Genomic DNA, 15,633 nt, shown 5'->3' with positions numbered 1-15,633 from the left:
ATTAAATATAAACCAAGGATGAACTGCGAATCTCAAAAAGCCGCCCAGCTCAGTGTTACTCAGCTGAGACTGAATGAAACGATACGGCTTTGCTAACAGAGCTCTTTAAATCGTGGTTGATGTGTGAACCTCCGTGTCGGAGAGTGACTCGTCTTTGATGGCAAAAATAATACAATTTCCTGAAAGTTTAATCAGAGCAGTTAAATATAGACCTAAGTGGGCAGTTTAATAGGAGAGGGTTGTTGTGTTCACCCACTTTGTTTCCATGGAGATGCTGACATTTGTCCTTATGTCTTAAAAATGACTAATGCTGTCTTTTTGCAGAAAAAGTCTCAATGCTTCAGACTGTCGTATTGATTAGGCACCTCAGACGGACTGATTTTCTTCCTGGGCTGATTAGATAAATTACGTATATTATAAATGACCGTATCATTTATTAGATGTTGAGTCAAGGCCAGGACTAACTAACAAATCTAACTGAACTGTATTTGTATTTGTATTTCACTATAATTAATTTTATACCGTTGTTGAATTCTGGATTCTGATTGGTCAGGAGGTGTTAATTAATTTTCTGTAACAGCAGCTCAGTCGGAAATCACGGGTTTATATTAATTAGCTCTAATACGCTATCGTTTCTATAGTAACAGCTTCACATAAACGGGTTAAAATAATCGCTGATGTGGTGAAGTTTTTTTTGTGAGGAGATGTTTTCATTTAGCATTTATGGAAGGAGTCTCCAGTGTCAGGGGTAAAGCTGTAATTTTAAGTTTTTTTCCCCCGACATCTTTGGGACAGGAGTTTACGCTTTGCGGTTTCTTGTGAATACGACAAGTTGCGTTTTTCTGGGAAAAAAAAAAAAAAAACAGAGAGAGGCTAGTGAGGGAACGAGCTATAACGTAAGTTTTTAGCTGCTATAACATAAGTGAGAACAGGAACTAACTTGTTTCATAAATGTTCCACAACATTAAACGTAACTGTAAACTGATTAAAAAATATATGTCATTGTTTTTAATTAATAAAAATCTCAGTTGTTGGAAAATTGCTGTGGTATAAGAGGAATAAAACACTTTAGGAAATGCTGTTATAGGAAAGTGTTCAGCTTTCCACTTCACACCATGACGTTGTAACCGACGCAGCGTTTTCTCGCTATAGGAGCTGCGCTGATCGACGCCGGCGAGAGCATGAAGAGACTCGCCGAGGTGAAGGACTCGCTGGACATCGACGTCAAACAGAACTTCATCGACCCTCTACAAGGCCTGTGTGACAAGGACCTGAGAGAGATACAGGTGAGCTGAGCTTCCTACACAACCTACAACAGAAACGCAGATAAACATGGAAAACTAAAGCCTTATTCCTCAGAAGGATCCTTTTCAGAAAAAAGGGTGAAAACTCGCTGCAGTGGTTCCACAGCATCCTTTTAAGAAACAGCAGGAGGTGAAGTGCTGATTGGAAAAATCATAAAATATAAGAGCCAATCAGGTTTCAGTATGCAAATCAACACCATAAAACACTGGTTTAGCAGAGGAAAGTGGGCGGGCATTGGCACAGTTAATGATTTTTTTTGTTCCCGCCTCTTTATTTATTTAAAAGGGTAAAAGTACATGTGACTCGGTGACAAAAATGTTATTTGTTGTGTGATAATTTTTGTAAAACTGCTTTCTGAAACCTGAGGAATTTGACATGAATGACAGCGTGAACAGCTTTAAAGGATCGCTGTAGCCTTATTTATATGATAATCTGATAGCGTGGTTTTTACCTGAGATGAGAAGACTTCAGGGATGAGCAGATACTCAATTCAATTCAATTTCATTTGTTAAGCGCTTTTAACAATGGACATTGTCACAAAGCAGCTTTACAGAAATAAATAGATTCCAATTAAATTAAACCAAAATAAATTGTAAATATGTGACTTTATCCCGAGTTGTTTATTTTATATCTTAGATACTAATATATAAAATAAACAACTGTTTATTTGTATAAAACTAGTGCTTCGTCAGTACTGCTATCTAGACATAGCTTCTGTGTGTGTGTGTGTGTGTGTGTGTGTGTGTGTGTGTGTGTGTGTGTGTGTTTCGTCCTGCAGCATCATTTGAAGAAGCTGGAAGGTCGTCGGCTGGATTACGACTACAAGAAAAAGCGCCTCGGCAAAATCCCGGACGAGGAGGTGAAGCAGGCGCTGGAGAAGTTCCACGAGTCCAAAGAGGTGGCGGAGATCAGCATGTACAACCTTCTGGAGACTGACGTGAGCAAAACAGAACGCCTTTCTTAACGCCGTACGCTTTGACATCCGGGTCTGGATTGTCATCACAACATCTACACTTTAGCCGTCTTTATTATTGACATCTCAGTTCCGTTTATCAGGCGTTCATGTTACGTAAGAAATAAAACACTTCGAGTCACTCTTATCATCCCAGAGTTGATTAGTTTTCCTATAACAGCATTTCTTTACAGTCTTTATCTCTGACTGTTACACAGCACTGACACTGGAGACTCCTTCTATAAAACATTTTTGTATTAAAACGAGTGTATTAACATAAACCTGTGATTTGCAGCTGCACTACTGTCAGAGCTGCTGTTATAGAGAATTCATCAACACCTTCTGACCAATCACAGTGCAGAGTCTACTGAAGTCTTTAAGGGTATCAGGGACAGAACTGTAACATAGTTGAGGATTTTGTTTGCTCTGCTTCCTATTGTTGTAGTTTGACACTGAACTTTGTAAACTTTGTTCTGAGAGGTTTATTTTTCCCCACAGTCAGGCCTCAGGTTGGGTTCTCCAGCCTGCCGTGTGTCATTACAGTGCTTTAGTCACAGCTCACAGCAGCACAGCCCACTTTTCTAAAGTTGCAGCAGATCTTTGTCACAGTCTGTAAGAAGATCCTGGGTTTGGCTTTTTTTTTTTTTTTTCTGGGTTTTGTCCCAGGAGAGCTCACAGTGCCCCCTACTGGATCATCAAAACACTGTACTGACTTATTTGTGTTGATTTGTTTATAAAGAATGAAATAAATAACTGAGGGTTATTGAGCCGTTATTGCTGACATTTCTGAAAGTTAGGATCTAATTGATGCCGCACACAGTGTGTGTGTGTGTGTGTGTGTGTGTGTTTTCCTCACTGCTGTTATACAAGAAGTTATTCATTAACTCTAAAACTATTTTGTTTTTTTGATAGTAGAGAAGGGGTGTATATGTGTGTGTGTGTGTGTGAGTGACCTATTAAGCGAAGGAGGATATTTATAAGGTTGTCTGTGTGTGTGTGTGTGTGTGTGTGTGTGTGTGTGTTTCTCTCTCTGCAGATAGAGCAGGTGAGCCAGCTCTCGTCACTGGTGGAGGCGCAGCTCCAGTATCACAGACAGGCTGTACTGATTCTCGAAGAGCTCTCTGACAAACTGAAAGACAGGTGTGTGTGTGTGTGTGTGTGTTAATCCAGCACAGAGAAGAATTAAATTCATCACGATCTTTACTAGCTCGCATGTGCATGGATTTTCACAGGTGTATAGATGTAAGAGGGATGGAAAGATGAAGGAATACACATACAGGTAACAGACTGATGGATTAATAGAAGAAAATACAAAGGGATTGATAGAGCAGTAGAGAGCAGGATAGACAAGATTTAAAGAAAGAATAAATATACAGAGGGATATATAAATATAGAGAGACTAATATATGGGATGGCTAGAGATGGACTGATAGGGAGCAGGAAAGAGGGGAGAAAATAAATTACAAAGTGTACAGGGTGAAAGTAAAAAATGGGGGAAAAAAGGCAAAACAGACTTTTATTTAAACTACTTGCTCAATACATCCACTATTTTTCTCAGTACGCAATTGCTGTGAGTGGAATTATTTGGATTTGTCCTTCCTTGCTCAGATACATCATAAAAAATGTATACATTAACTCATTAAAAATGATGCTGGACTTATGGGTCACACTGTATATAGATTAGATTCAGAAAGTGTTCGCTCAAGACAGAAATCTGCATTACGAGGCATAATGACATGCTCATTACTTCTCTTTGTGTGTGTGTGTGTGTGTGTGTGTGTGTAGGATTCACGAGGCCCAGTCTCATCCCCGCAAAGAGTATGTCCCCAAACCCAAACCCGTCTTCGACTTCGGAGAAACCAACGAGCAGTCGAACGGAGGCTTCACGCCTGTTTCTGCTCCTCCACCCATCCGGACCACAGGTAAGTCATGTGACCTCCCTCCACCTGCCCCAGCCGCTACAGGTTCGACTCTGAGCGCTCCATCAGCATCACGGTGTTCTGTCCTCGGCCGATACGAGGAGTGAAGAGTGCAGTCGAAATTGAAATGTAACATTTAATAATATTAAATAATTGTTTAATAACATGACATGGACTAGCGTGTCAGGATCATATCATTCCAGATGTTCCACAAGTGAAAGACTGAGAGAGGAGACCTTTTATTTATCTCCACTAGCTGAATGTATCTCGTAGGAGGTCATTTTCTAATCAAGGCAAGGCAAGTTTATTTAGTTTAACGCTTTACAGAAATAAAAGCTTAATAAAAGAACATACGGAGGAAATAAGACAGATGAAATATACGGTATAAATAATGAAAAAGAAGTGCAAAGTGTACATATGATGTTTAAAGCTCTAATATCACCAGTAATCAAATATGCTGGTATATATTGACATTCTACAAATTAAAATGTAACTATAAATGGATAAAAAGTATGACTTGTCTTTCTTTAAGTAAAAAAAATCAAGCGTGGAACAAGAGGAATAAAACACTTTGGGACGTGCTGTTATAGGAAAATAATCAAGTTCAGGGTGATAACAGTGACTCTGCTTCATCACACCACTGTGTCGTTGATTACTTTCCTATAACAGCATGACACGGAGTGTTTTATTCCTTACTTATGACACCAGTTCTGTGAGTTAATCCTTAGTTTCTGATCTTTACCACCACTTTTTTTTTTTTTTTCTTCCTCACAAACTGATGATGAGAGAAAGCGTGAAAGAGACAATGTACGCTGTGTGTGTGTTGTTATGGGTTGGTGGCAGGGTGTGATACCGCCGCCTGGCCGCGTGCGTGTGTGTGTGCGCGTGTGTGTGTGTGCGAGAGAGAGAGAGAGAGAGTGAGAGAGAGAGAGTGATGGCAGGACGAGAGGGCAGCTGCCCGCCTCTCATCACTCTGTGACCCCATTTTGTTTTCTTTTTGTTCTTCCTCCTCTGACATCATCAGATCAGTTGCTCAAGCGCAGCAGGTCAGCGTGGAAACCCAGACTGAGTGAGTCCGAGGAGTGTGTAAACATGTGCATGTGTGTGTGTTTTAGGGGGAAATAACACATTAAGATGGATCGGAACAAGCAAGAAGATTAGAGTACAGCATCATGCAAATGTCCAGATTCCATCAGAAGACATTGTTTAGTTCAGTAACTCTATTTGTACATAAATAGTGTCATAATTAAAAAAACAAAAAAAAACCCGGTACAAGTCTGTATGAACCTGTATCGTCTAAAGAAGGGATGTAAACCTCAGGCTTCCACAAGATACAATATCAGTTCCACAATACCACTGACTTCTAATTTACAGCTCCGCCTTCAAACAGTAGGCCACGCCCCTTGCCTGAATCTGATGCTTGCGTGGAGTGCTGAGGAATAAAGGGAAGAAATGATGGACTGGTTGACTGGTTGTAGCTCTGTGACGTCCTTTTATCCAGAAATCACATCAAGCAAGTCTGTTTAAGAGGCTGACCACGTCATGTTGACTCAGTCGAGACGACTGTGAGGATTTACTTCACATTCATATTAACAAGTGACAAGTTACTTGTAGTTTGTCTCTTGTAGGTGCGTTTTAAAAGCTACCTGGTTAAACGCAAATTAAATAACATGCTAATGAGCGTGAAAATCGGTCACTCTAGATTTATTCTCAGATTAGATTAGCAAAGCGAGCTAACTGTCCTAGAGTGGTACACTCAGCAGAGGCACAAGCGATCTCTGCTACTTCCTTCTTTTAACATTGATTTTTCTTCGTAATGTATTCGTAAGGTATTCACATTTAATGAGAGCTCATATGACAGTATAAGATAAAACCATGGTTATAATATTTTCTTCTTGATAACATGACAAGCTGCGTTTTTTTTTTTTTTTTTTAACTTCAAGAGAGAGAAAAAAGGAGTCTGGTGAGGGAGAGACTGCGTATATCTGCTATAACGTAAGCGAGAACAGGAACTAACTTATTTAGTGGACGTTCCATAACAATAAATGTAACTTTAAATGGATTAAAAAAATAAGATACATTCTTTAAGAAGTAAAGAATTTTAACTGTAACTGAGAATTGCTGTGGTTTAAGAGGAATTAAACACTTCGTGGTTATACCAGTAACTCTGCTCCATCACACCACCCAGCTGTTGATTATTTTCCTGGAACAGCACAACAATGAGGGTTTTTTTTTTCCCCTCACTTATGATACCAGTTCTGTGGGCTGATTCTTAGTTTCTGCTCACCACCACCTCAATGTTTGCTGATAAGATGAAACCATGGTTATAAGTTTTAATTCCATATTTGAGCATCAAACTGTAAATGGGAACTAGTTGCAGGTAGGAAGTGAAGCTGTGAGTGGGGAAGTGAAAAGGCGTCGCACCACACGATTGGTCTGTGGAATCATCCGAGACAGTCGTTTGGATTTGTCGCTTTATCCCGTCATACCTAATTTGCATATCATTGAGAGAATTTCTGTTCAAATGTTGTTGTTGCTCTGTAACACACACGTATGTAGAAAATGAATGTCTGTTGTCTGATTGGTTGATTTACGGGAAGGGAGCGACGGAGCGCGTATTAGCTAACAGCGTGCACAAGGCCACACCGAATCATTTCCCTCTCCTGAGCCTGGAGGTTAATCTGATAAACATCACCGAGAGGCAGAACGACACCTGGAATTAGGGCTCCATGAGGCCTGCAGGTTTATCATACTGCTCAAACAAACAAACAAACAAACAAACAAAAAAAAGTTGTACTATGAAGCGCACCAGCACGTCGCTTACGTAACCTCCAGATGAGTTCCAGAGAACCGGATCCTCCTGCGCAGCAGCTCGTGGACTCCTTCCAGAGTCGTGGTGTTGATCAGAGCAGCGCTGGAGGCTGTGCACGTTAGATTCGTTCAGTATGGCCAAGTGTTACTCTTTAACTCCACGCCCGAGATTTCTCAATGTTTACACATTCATGTAGGACAAGGAGAGGAGGGTGGGGCTGAGCAGTGTGTGTGTGTGTGTGTGTGTGTGTGTGTGTGTGTTTTGGCTTAACAGCTGTAGACATGTGCCGCTGATCATTTATACAGTATAATCACACGTGTTATGAGCACTTAAAAACACTTGTTTTTATGATTATATTATATAAAACACTTTCAGCAAAGCGTACTGCAGCATTTATATACATTATATATCGCAGTATCAATAGAATATCAGTAGAATATCAGTAGAATATCAGTAGAATATCGATATATCGCCCCGTCCTGATCACATCCCCGTGTCCTGCGCAGGAGGAAGGAATACTGTAGTGGAATTTGTCAGTTCCTTACATTGTTCCTTATTTTGGCCCAAAAATAAAAACAGCTTCACTGGACAACAGTTTTTCTTTCCATCTGTCTTTTTCTTCCTCTGCTTTCCATTCTGCTTTCTTTCTTTCCTTCCTTCCTTCTCTTTTCTTCCTTCTTTCCTTCCTCTCTCCTGTCCTTCTTTCTTTCTTTACTTCCTTCTTTCCCTCCTTCCTTTTTTCTCCCTTTGTCCTTCTTTCCTTCCTTTCCTCCTTCCTTCCTCCCTTTCTGCTTTCTTTCCTTCCTACAATTTGTTTCCTTCCTTCTTTCCTCCCTTCTTTCCTTCCTTTGTCCTGTCTGTCTTTTTGTCCTTCCTTGCTTTCTTCCTTCCCTTTCTTCTTACCTTTCTTTCTCCTGTGCTTCTTTTTTCCTTTGTCCTTCTTTGCTTCATTTCTGCTTTCTTTCCTTCCTTACTACAATTTGTTTCATTACTTCCTCCCTTCCTTTTCTTGTTCCTTGTTTCTTCTTTCCATCCTTTCTTTCTTCATTTGTCCTTCTCATTTGTTCCTCCATTTCTCCTTTCTTTCCTACATTCTTTGTTTCCTGTCTTCCTCCCTTCTTTATTTCTTTTTTTCCCCTTCCTTTCTTTCTTCTTTCCCTTCCTCCCTTTCCATCCTTATTTCTTTTCTTTCATCATCCCTTCTTTCTGTTTTTCCTTCCTTCCCTATTTGCTTTCTTCTTTCCTTTCTTTCTCACTTCTTTCTTTTCTTCTTTCCATTTCTCCTCCTTTTTCCCCTCTTCCTCTCATTAGAGTAACTTTTAACAGTCCCTCAGAATATGACTCTATATATACATTGCTAATAAAATTCGTATCGTACTCCGACAATTTTAACACTATAGAAAGCAGAATTATAACAAAAGTGTGAATAATAGACATAAAGTCACTGCAGCAGAGTTTAGAGACACACATGTAAAAAGTGCTCAGTGTCAGACTGCTGCATTTAATTAAACACAGAAAGATCAATAGTATTGGCACATGGCTCAGTGGCAGAGGCTTCAGCTGGAGTCCACACTAACACTAACACCAGCACGGTGACTGCAGTGGCGCTGAGTCCGTGTCCTCTCACTAACACACCTCACACTTGCTTGGGTTTTGCTGCACAGCTGCTGCTTAAGCACTTCTAATGATTTTACGGCGATGCAGATTTCTTGGCAGGATGAAGAGTTGCGCATCAGCCAACATGTAGGTCTGGTGAATCAAAACAAAGGCATGCAGGAGATCATCGTCCCGTTATCATGTTTACTTCCACCACTTTATTTCCCCTGCAGATTTTCTCTCTCCAGCAGTCAGAGTGAAAGAAACTGATGTGTGAGAAAATGAGAAAATGTTTCAGTCAGAGTGAAAGAAACTGATGTGTGAGAAAATGTTTCATTTACCTTTAAAGATCCTTTATGATTGTTTATTATTTAGTCATGATTCTTAAAGCAGGTTAGTTAGTACGTAGCAGAAGGTGTGAGGGAGGAACGTGAACGTGGATTCGGCACGTTGTTTGAATGCCAGCAGGTTTTTGGGACGAGGTCTTTCAGAAGGCCGTCTGCTGTCCTTGGGTTTAATGCAATAATAAGAACAACACGCTTCAGCTTCATGCTCACGAGTTCAACAAGGAGCCGTGTCTATCTGCCAGACTGCAGCAGGAGATTAAGCTGCCTTCAAGTCCTGTCGGAAATATCGTAATTACGAGGTGAACGCACACGAACGCCACCACCATGTCGTACTTCCCACTGGGGATATCGTACTTCTCATTAAGCCTTGAGTTGGGGGCGTGTCAGTTAGCAAGGCAAAACAAAAAAAAAAAAAAGAACAGAGCATTATCACTTGAACACTTAAACACACACCACGTCCGAAATTCTGAGGAGGACTTGAAGGCAGCATTAATCAAGGTTGTAACTGCAAAGTTGTCATTTCTGTGTCACTTATTTCAGTCTAACACCAGTGATCGAGTGCCTAACACACCACCAACAAACCTGTCGTCTTTTTCCAGACACCTCTAACATTTTTCACTCCATCTGTGTGTGTGTGTGTGTGTGTGTGTGTGTAGCTCCAGCAGAGCAGCCGTGCTGTAAAGCCATGTACGACTTCGAGCCGGAGAACGAGGGCGAGCTGGGCTTCCGCGAGGGCGATATCATCACCCTGACCAGCCAGATCGACGAGAACTGGTTCGAGGGCACGCTGCGCGGCCAGTCGGGATTCTTCCCTCGCAACTACGTCGAGGTGATCGTCCCGCTGTCGCGCTAAACCTCCGTGACACGGGACAGAGAGAGAGAGACAGCGAAAGAGGGAAAGGACGGAGGGTCTTTCAGCCATGTCAGCACCTGAACTCTGGCACTTTGACCTCTTATGAAGGAAAGAACTTTTTCTTCTCACATTCCAGAAGAAGAAAGGAACGACTGATTACGAACGACTGACGACTGGGACTGACCGCTTTAAACCTCGTAGAAGAAGTCAGACAAACTAACATGACTTTAACGCACTTTTATAAACCATATATTAACTTTCACCAAACTGACACTTAAACCTGACTCCGTCTGATCGTACGATTTCAAAACTCAAAGTCTCCCTCACTCACACTTCAGCACAGGGGTGTGACGATATTTAATCCTTATCCTGAGGATAACAGTACTTCAGAAAAGTTTAAAGCCAATTTTAGAGAGCCTATAAACAAATTTTAAAGCACTGAAATGGAAAAACGGCTCAATGCGTAATTTTTTCATTTTGAAATTGCCGTGTTCTCACTCCTTCGCGAACCTCAGAAAAAAATCGAATGTATCAGGTATCTTTAAAAATGTCTTCCTGTCTTCCGTGATTTTATATTTTCGCCACATCGTCCACTCACAGTTTTTAATCCTTAAAGCTATACTACGGAACCAAGAATTACCAAAAACAAAAAAAGAAAAGAAAAGAAAAAAAAAAAAGAAAGATTGCACTCTGATGTGACTGAAAAAAATAAACTCATGTTCCATTAGTGTGTCTTTAAGGGCAGGGATCCCATATCCCAGTCCCATAATCGAATCCAGGAGCAGCGTTGATTAAAAAAACTGGTGGAACTTTCCTACTGTACACTCTCCTGTGTGGTATAAAAACAAAAAGAGATCCTGCGACTGACCCGACGTCTCCTGACTGCCCCCTGCTGGACAGGATGTGATCTTAAGGACTGCTTGGACGTTGACTCGGCACTGTGGGCTGCGTGTATTACAGCCGCTCATTGTGTAGCGTTCCTGAGCCACACACACAAGTACAGGAGCTTCATACACGACTCTCACTTCTCCTGCTCGCATATACAAGTAAAAAAAGTGGTTTTATATTCGCTTTAGTTTAACGTAGTTACGTGTAACGTGTGAACGCACCTCGGTCTCCCGAGCTTTAGAATAACAGAAGGGATTAGAGTAGAGGTGAAGGACAGGAACAGCGCACGCTTTAGTGGTTTTCTTACCCTACTTTCCAGACTATAAGTGTGTTTGAATTTACGCATTAACCCAACTGTAATATATATATATATGTTTAACAGTCCGGGCCGCGTGATAACGACTAAACTGATATGGAAATGATATGGAAATGATATGGAAATTTGAGATACAAACTACACTGATTGAATCTATCAAACAAGCAGCTATTTACTTCACACAATTGATACTGGATGTGAAATTGATAAGTAAGGTTAATATATATATATTTTTTTTTTAATGCATAACTGTTTTGCACAGAGCTCCGCTATGTGAAAAAAAAATTCCAGTCCTGATTTTACTATATCAGAGTTTTAAAAAATTAATTAATTAAATTAAATTATTATACATTTACATACAGCTGTCTAAATATTAAAGTTTATAAGCCTGTATGGGATAAGACTGCTCCTTTATGTTTTATAGATGATAAATATAAATACGATTAGTCACCATAATATAAAAATGTAGCATCTTTAGTTTCTGCTCCTGAATATTCATACAAAATTTTTTATTTTAAACTTATGAACAAAATACCTCCTCCATAACTATGTACTTAATGGTCTGATTTTTTAGGCTTCAGCTCAAGAAAACTTTCAGCGGGGAGTTACAACAACACTAACAGGACAAATACTAAACTAGGCCACACCACTAGAGGGCAATGAAGTGCTGATTTAGAGGCAGTACTAAAGTAAACCATATGCGACTTAAACAACCAACACACACATATGTGTCTGATATTGTGGTGTGATTATAGTCTGGAAAATCTTAACACACTGATTCGTCTCATTAAGGTGATGAATGGATGAACGAAGTGTGTGGTGTGTGTTAGAGCGGGAAAAACACTAAACCGTGCAGCTTCGCTCGTCTCTGCGTTACAGCAAGGGATAGTTGAGAAGCGTGTTTACAGAACTCGTGGTTTCTGTACAGTATAATCTGCGTACACTATCTGAACAGTAAAAAAACACTACACCATCCCTTCTCCTGTGAATAAGTTAAACAGATTAGACTTTTCGTTTATTACGAGTAAGATCTCCACACTACAATGAGCTGAGAGTTAATGTGACCGTGCGCATGCAGGAAAACAGCCAAAACGCTCTGCGCTATTGCAGTGTACAGGATGTGTTAGGCTTTAACGCGTTGCCTGATTTTAGCTTCTGTAATCTCTGTAGATGATACTGCTGGCAGTGTCCTGCTGTTTCCTCCACACACACACACACACACACACACACACACACACACACACACACACGTATGGAAGCCCTGAAACACAAACATTTTTGAAGGCTGTGTCATTATTTCTGCATTACAGCTCATTAACTCGTTATTTTGACTGACACGTAACATCGAACATTATTGTAATTCATCGAGTGCAAGCGTTAGGACTAGGCTTGTGCAGTACAACGATTCAATCGTCTCCACACTGATACATTTACTCAGATTATATTTCCAGACCTGCCAACCTTTACGCATTTTGCGGACGAGCAAAACCATTTAAGGTCAGAGTACGCTGCTATGAGTTATCACTCAAAAATACACCACAAGAGCATCTTCTCTTCCCCTCCGATAAAAATGGCACACGAGCCAAGCAACATATAAATCCGGAATGACAGACAGTTACGTAGGTGTTTTAAACCTTGTGATATTAACAGAGACGCCGCCTGGAAGAACCCGCCCTCTTCCACCTCATCTTATCTGTTCATGCCCTCGCTTTCCGTCGCAGTAAAGGAGGAATATTTCGAGGTCATTAATATGAAATAAATTCCATCATTGTACACGTGTTAGGTTCGACTTAGCTAACCTTAGACAAGTATATCTGTAAAATTAGTTATATGAAAAGAAACAATTTGACTGAAAATTGTCAGAAAAAAAGAGAAAAAAGAATAAAAGATTTGACCTAAAAAGATGAAATGTCGAATCTAACACTTTATAAATAATGTGATGATAATTAGAAAGTGATTAAATAGACAGGTTTTTGTTTGGTTGCTCTCCTGCACCAGGCGGCGTTCAGACCCTTGACTTTGAGCAGCAGATGAACACCAACAGTGTCAGCCATGTGGACATTAGACAACTGATAAACATATATAACGTCAAAAAGGGTTATTTTTAAAAATATTTTTAAGTTTTGTTTTTTTTTTAATTGTTTACTGAGTATTAATGCTGAAACACCTAAAAAAAAAATCCAGCATCCAGCTGAGTTTTGACGATTGCCACAGTTTCTGACTGCACAGCTGATATTCTTACTACTCTCCTCTACTCTACTCTCCTAAAACCGGGAATGGTGGGAATACTTGTTTTCCTGTCTTTTCTTTAGGCTGCCAGTTCTGGAGGATTAAATCCAGCAGGGAGGAAAAAAAAAAGTCTATCACACAAGCCTAGTGAGGTTTCAAAGTAATTATCGAAATAAATAGACAATAAAAATAATTTAGAGTTAAAATAACGACGTGGAACTCCAGGATCAGGGCTTCCGTATATACGAGAAGGGTGCCACCATTTTCAGACTTTCGATTGTCCATTCTCTGAAGGATCCGCTGTGTTTGTTAAAGTGTGTATGATGACGTGATGTGTGTTGCTTTATGATGTAGGCTGCAGAAGTGTTGAGCCGCAACTTCAACGTGTCTTGCATGACGGTCTTGTGATTTTAATCGCTTGCCCTGGTAATCTGTTAACATTTTCACTGTCCTGTTTACAGTGTGTGTGTGTGTGTGTGTGTGTATGTGTGTGTGTGTGTGAGTGAGAGAGAGAGAGAGAAATTCCTATTCAACGTAAAATGAAGATGGAGAAAAATGAACTGGTTTGCGTGCCTCGAGGATGACACGAACGAGAAGGCTAGGACACCAAACGAATTCCCATTAGCAGCGTGTTTCTTTGCGTTCCCTCGTACTCGTACCGTATAACAAAGGGCTCGGCGTGTTTCTGGCTTCGGCATGAGCTGTGTACAGACGTACAAGCATGAGTACAGATGTGCCTTCGCAGCAACACTACAGTTTAAAAATAAATAAATAAAGGAGTTATTTTTCCCTCTAATCCACCAGAGTGCCGGAATAATTTTACACACTTTAAAAAAAATTATTCTGACAGTCTTCTTTAGTATTATATTATTTTTCTATGTACACATCTGGTTTTTTTTAATTAATTATTTGCATGTTAGCTCTATATGATAGCTTGCTAATGTATGTTTTAGTTTGTAAAAAAAAAATAAAAAATCTGGTTTGTCTTGAAGGAAAAAAAAAACTAACTACAGTATCCTGTTATTCCTAAATATCCTGTAAACCTGAATATTTGTACTTGCTTTCTCCCCATCTTTTACGTAAATAAATGTGTAAAAACCTTGTTCTGGGACCGTTTGTCTAATCATGGGAAGATGAAATGCATGTGTGTATAAAGTGTGTGTGTTGTTTTGGCTCTTAGCCCTGTTTAGGCGGTGTTAGTTTCTCAGGGTCATGACTATAATTAAATCTCTGTGTGTTTTTGAAGCAGGTTTCTACAAACCCAGATGTTTGAGTCTCACACACACACACACACACACACACACACACACACACACACACACACCATGATAAGATATTAGATGATCACCATTTTTTATAAATAAAATAAAATAATCAGCATGATACAATGTCCACCCTGAATGACTCACATCAATCTTTATCATTAATGTGATCTTCAACAGCATCCAAGATTTATTTCATTCTGACTTGATTTTTTCTCTCTCTCTCTCCAAGTTTAAACATCTTTCATCATCATGTTGCTCTGGTTAAGTCTCCTAGCAGTTAGCAAGACATTTTACACACACTTTTAACACACACAGTTTAATTCCCAGCTTTAGAAATCACAGCTCTGTGGAAACACTGAGCAAAAAAAACAGCAAAGCTCTCAGCTTACTCTAATGTTCTCGACTTTCCTTACAGCAAATCCAGGCTTTTAAATCCTCTAAAACACAAATCAATGCCTCATATATTACAGCAGTTAATGAACTCATTAACAGTCAGATGAGGAAAGCATTAGCATTAGCATTAGCTAGTCTTACCAGCCAGAAGAGAGAGATGAAGTACCAGAATAAATCCAATCCTGAGAGCTGTGTAGTCCACTTCCTTCTCTTTCCTCTCTCTTCACTTTCCTGCTCCTTGTTTATGTGTAAAATCCAAAGACAGTGTGAAAACCGGGAGTAAAATGGCGGCTGTTCAATTTAAGCCAAATTCAATTCAAATCAGCCCGCCAATTAGCCACTTCTAAATCACGTGATCAAATTAGACGCATCCTATTGGTTAGCCTGTACCAGGCGTTTCCCAGACTTCTAGATCTCATCAGTAAAGGCCAATCCCAGCTTTCAGATTCCACAATATTTACACAAAATAATACATATTCAACTCATGAAATATTGCATAATAGAAAAGTAAAAGTTTAACAGTGTAGCAGATTTATTTGTGTTTCATTGTTTATCTCTAAAAGGTGGAAGAAGGAGGGGTTAAATGGAGGAATTTAACTAATCTTTTTTTTTTGTTTGTTTTTGTTTATTAAGTTATTAAGAAGTATAATAAAAGAATCTCAGGTAAAAAAAAAAAAATAAACTATATATGTGTGTGTGTGTGTGTGTGTGTGTGTGCACTAATAATTTACATTATTAATAACTAATAACAGTGCAAA

General features: G+C 39.7%; 1 protein-coding gene across 3 annotated transcripts in view; it reads left to right on the top strand.

The window, feature by feature from the left end:
* The window catches only part of sh3gl1b (SH3-domain GRB2-like 1b), a 34,374-nt gene extending 20,054 nt beyond the window's left edge, over positions 1–14,320 (top strand). For 2 of the 3 annotated variants that reach the window (XM_034306425.2, XM_053235896.1), the window contains exons 5-10: positions 1,153–1,286; positions 2,084–2,242; positions 3,294–3,397; positions 4,043–4,179; positions 5,201–5,245; positions 9,588–14,320. In XM_034306425.2, the coding sequence (XP_034162316.1) occupies positions 1,153–1,286; positions 2,084–2,242; positions 3,294–3,397; positions 4,043–4,179; positions 5,201–5,245; positions 9,588–9,784 (776 nt within the window). In that variant the 3' untranslated portion in view covers positions 9,785–14,320. The remainder of the gene's footprint in view (positions 1–1,152; positions 1,287–2,083; positions 2,243–3,293; positions 3,398–4,042; positions 4,180–5,200; positions 5,246–9,587) is intronic. The other variant, XM_034306426.2, reaches the window with a different exon arrangement.
* The last annotated feature ends 1,313 nt before the right edge of the window (positions 14,321–15,633 follow it).

The sequence above is a fragment of the Pangasianodon hypophthalmus genome, chromosome 8 (genome assembly GCF_027358585.1).
Source record: "Pangasianodon hypophthalmus isolate fPanHyp1 chromosome 8, fPanHyp1.pri, whole genome shotgun sequence".
NCBI classification, from domain to species: domain Eukaryota; kingdom Metazoa; phylum Chordata; class Actinopteri; order Siluriformes; family Pangasiidae; genus Pangasianodon; species Pangasianodon hypophthalmus.
The sequence above is the reverse complement of the archived record's forward strand: the minus strand, read 5'-3'. Positions and strand labels throughout refer to the sequence as shown.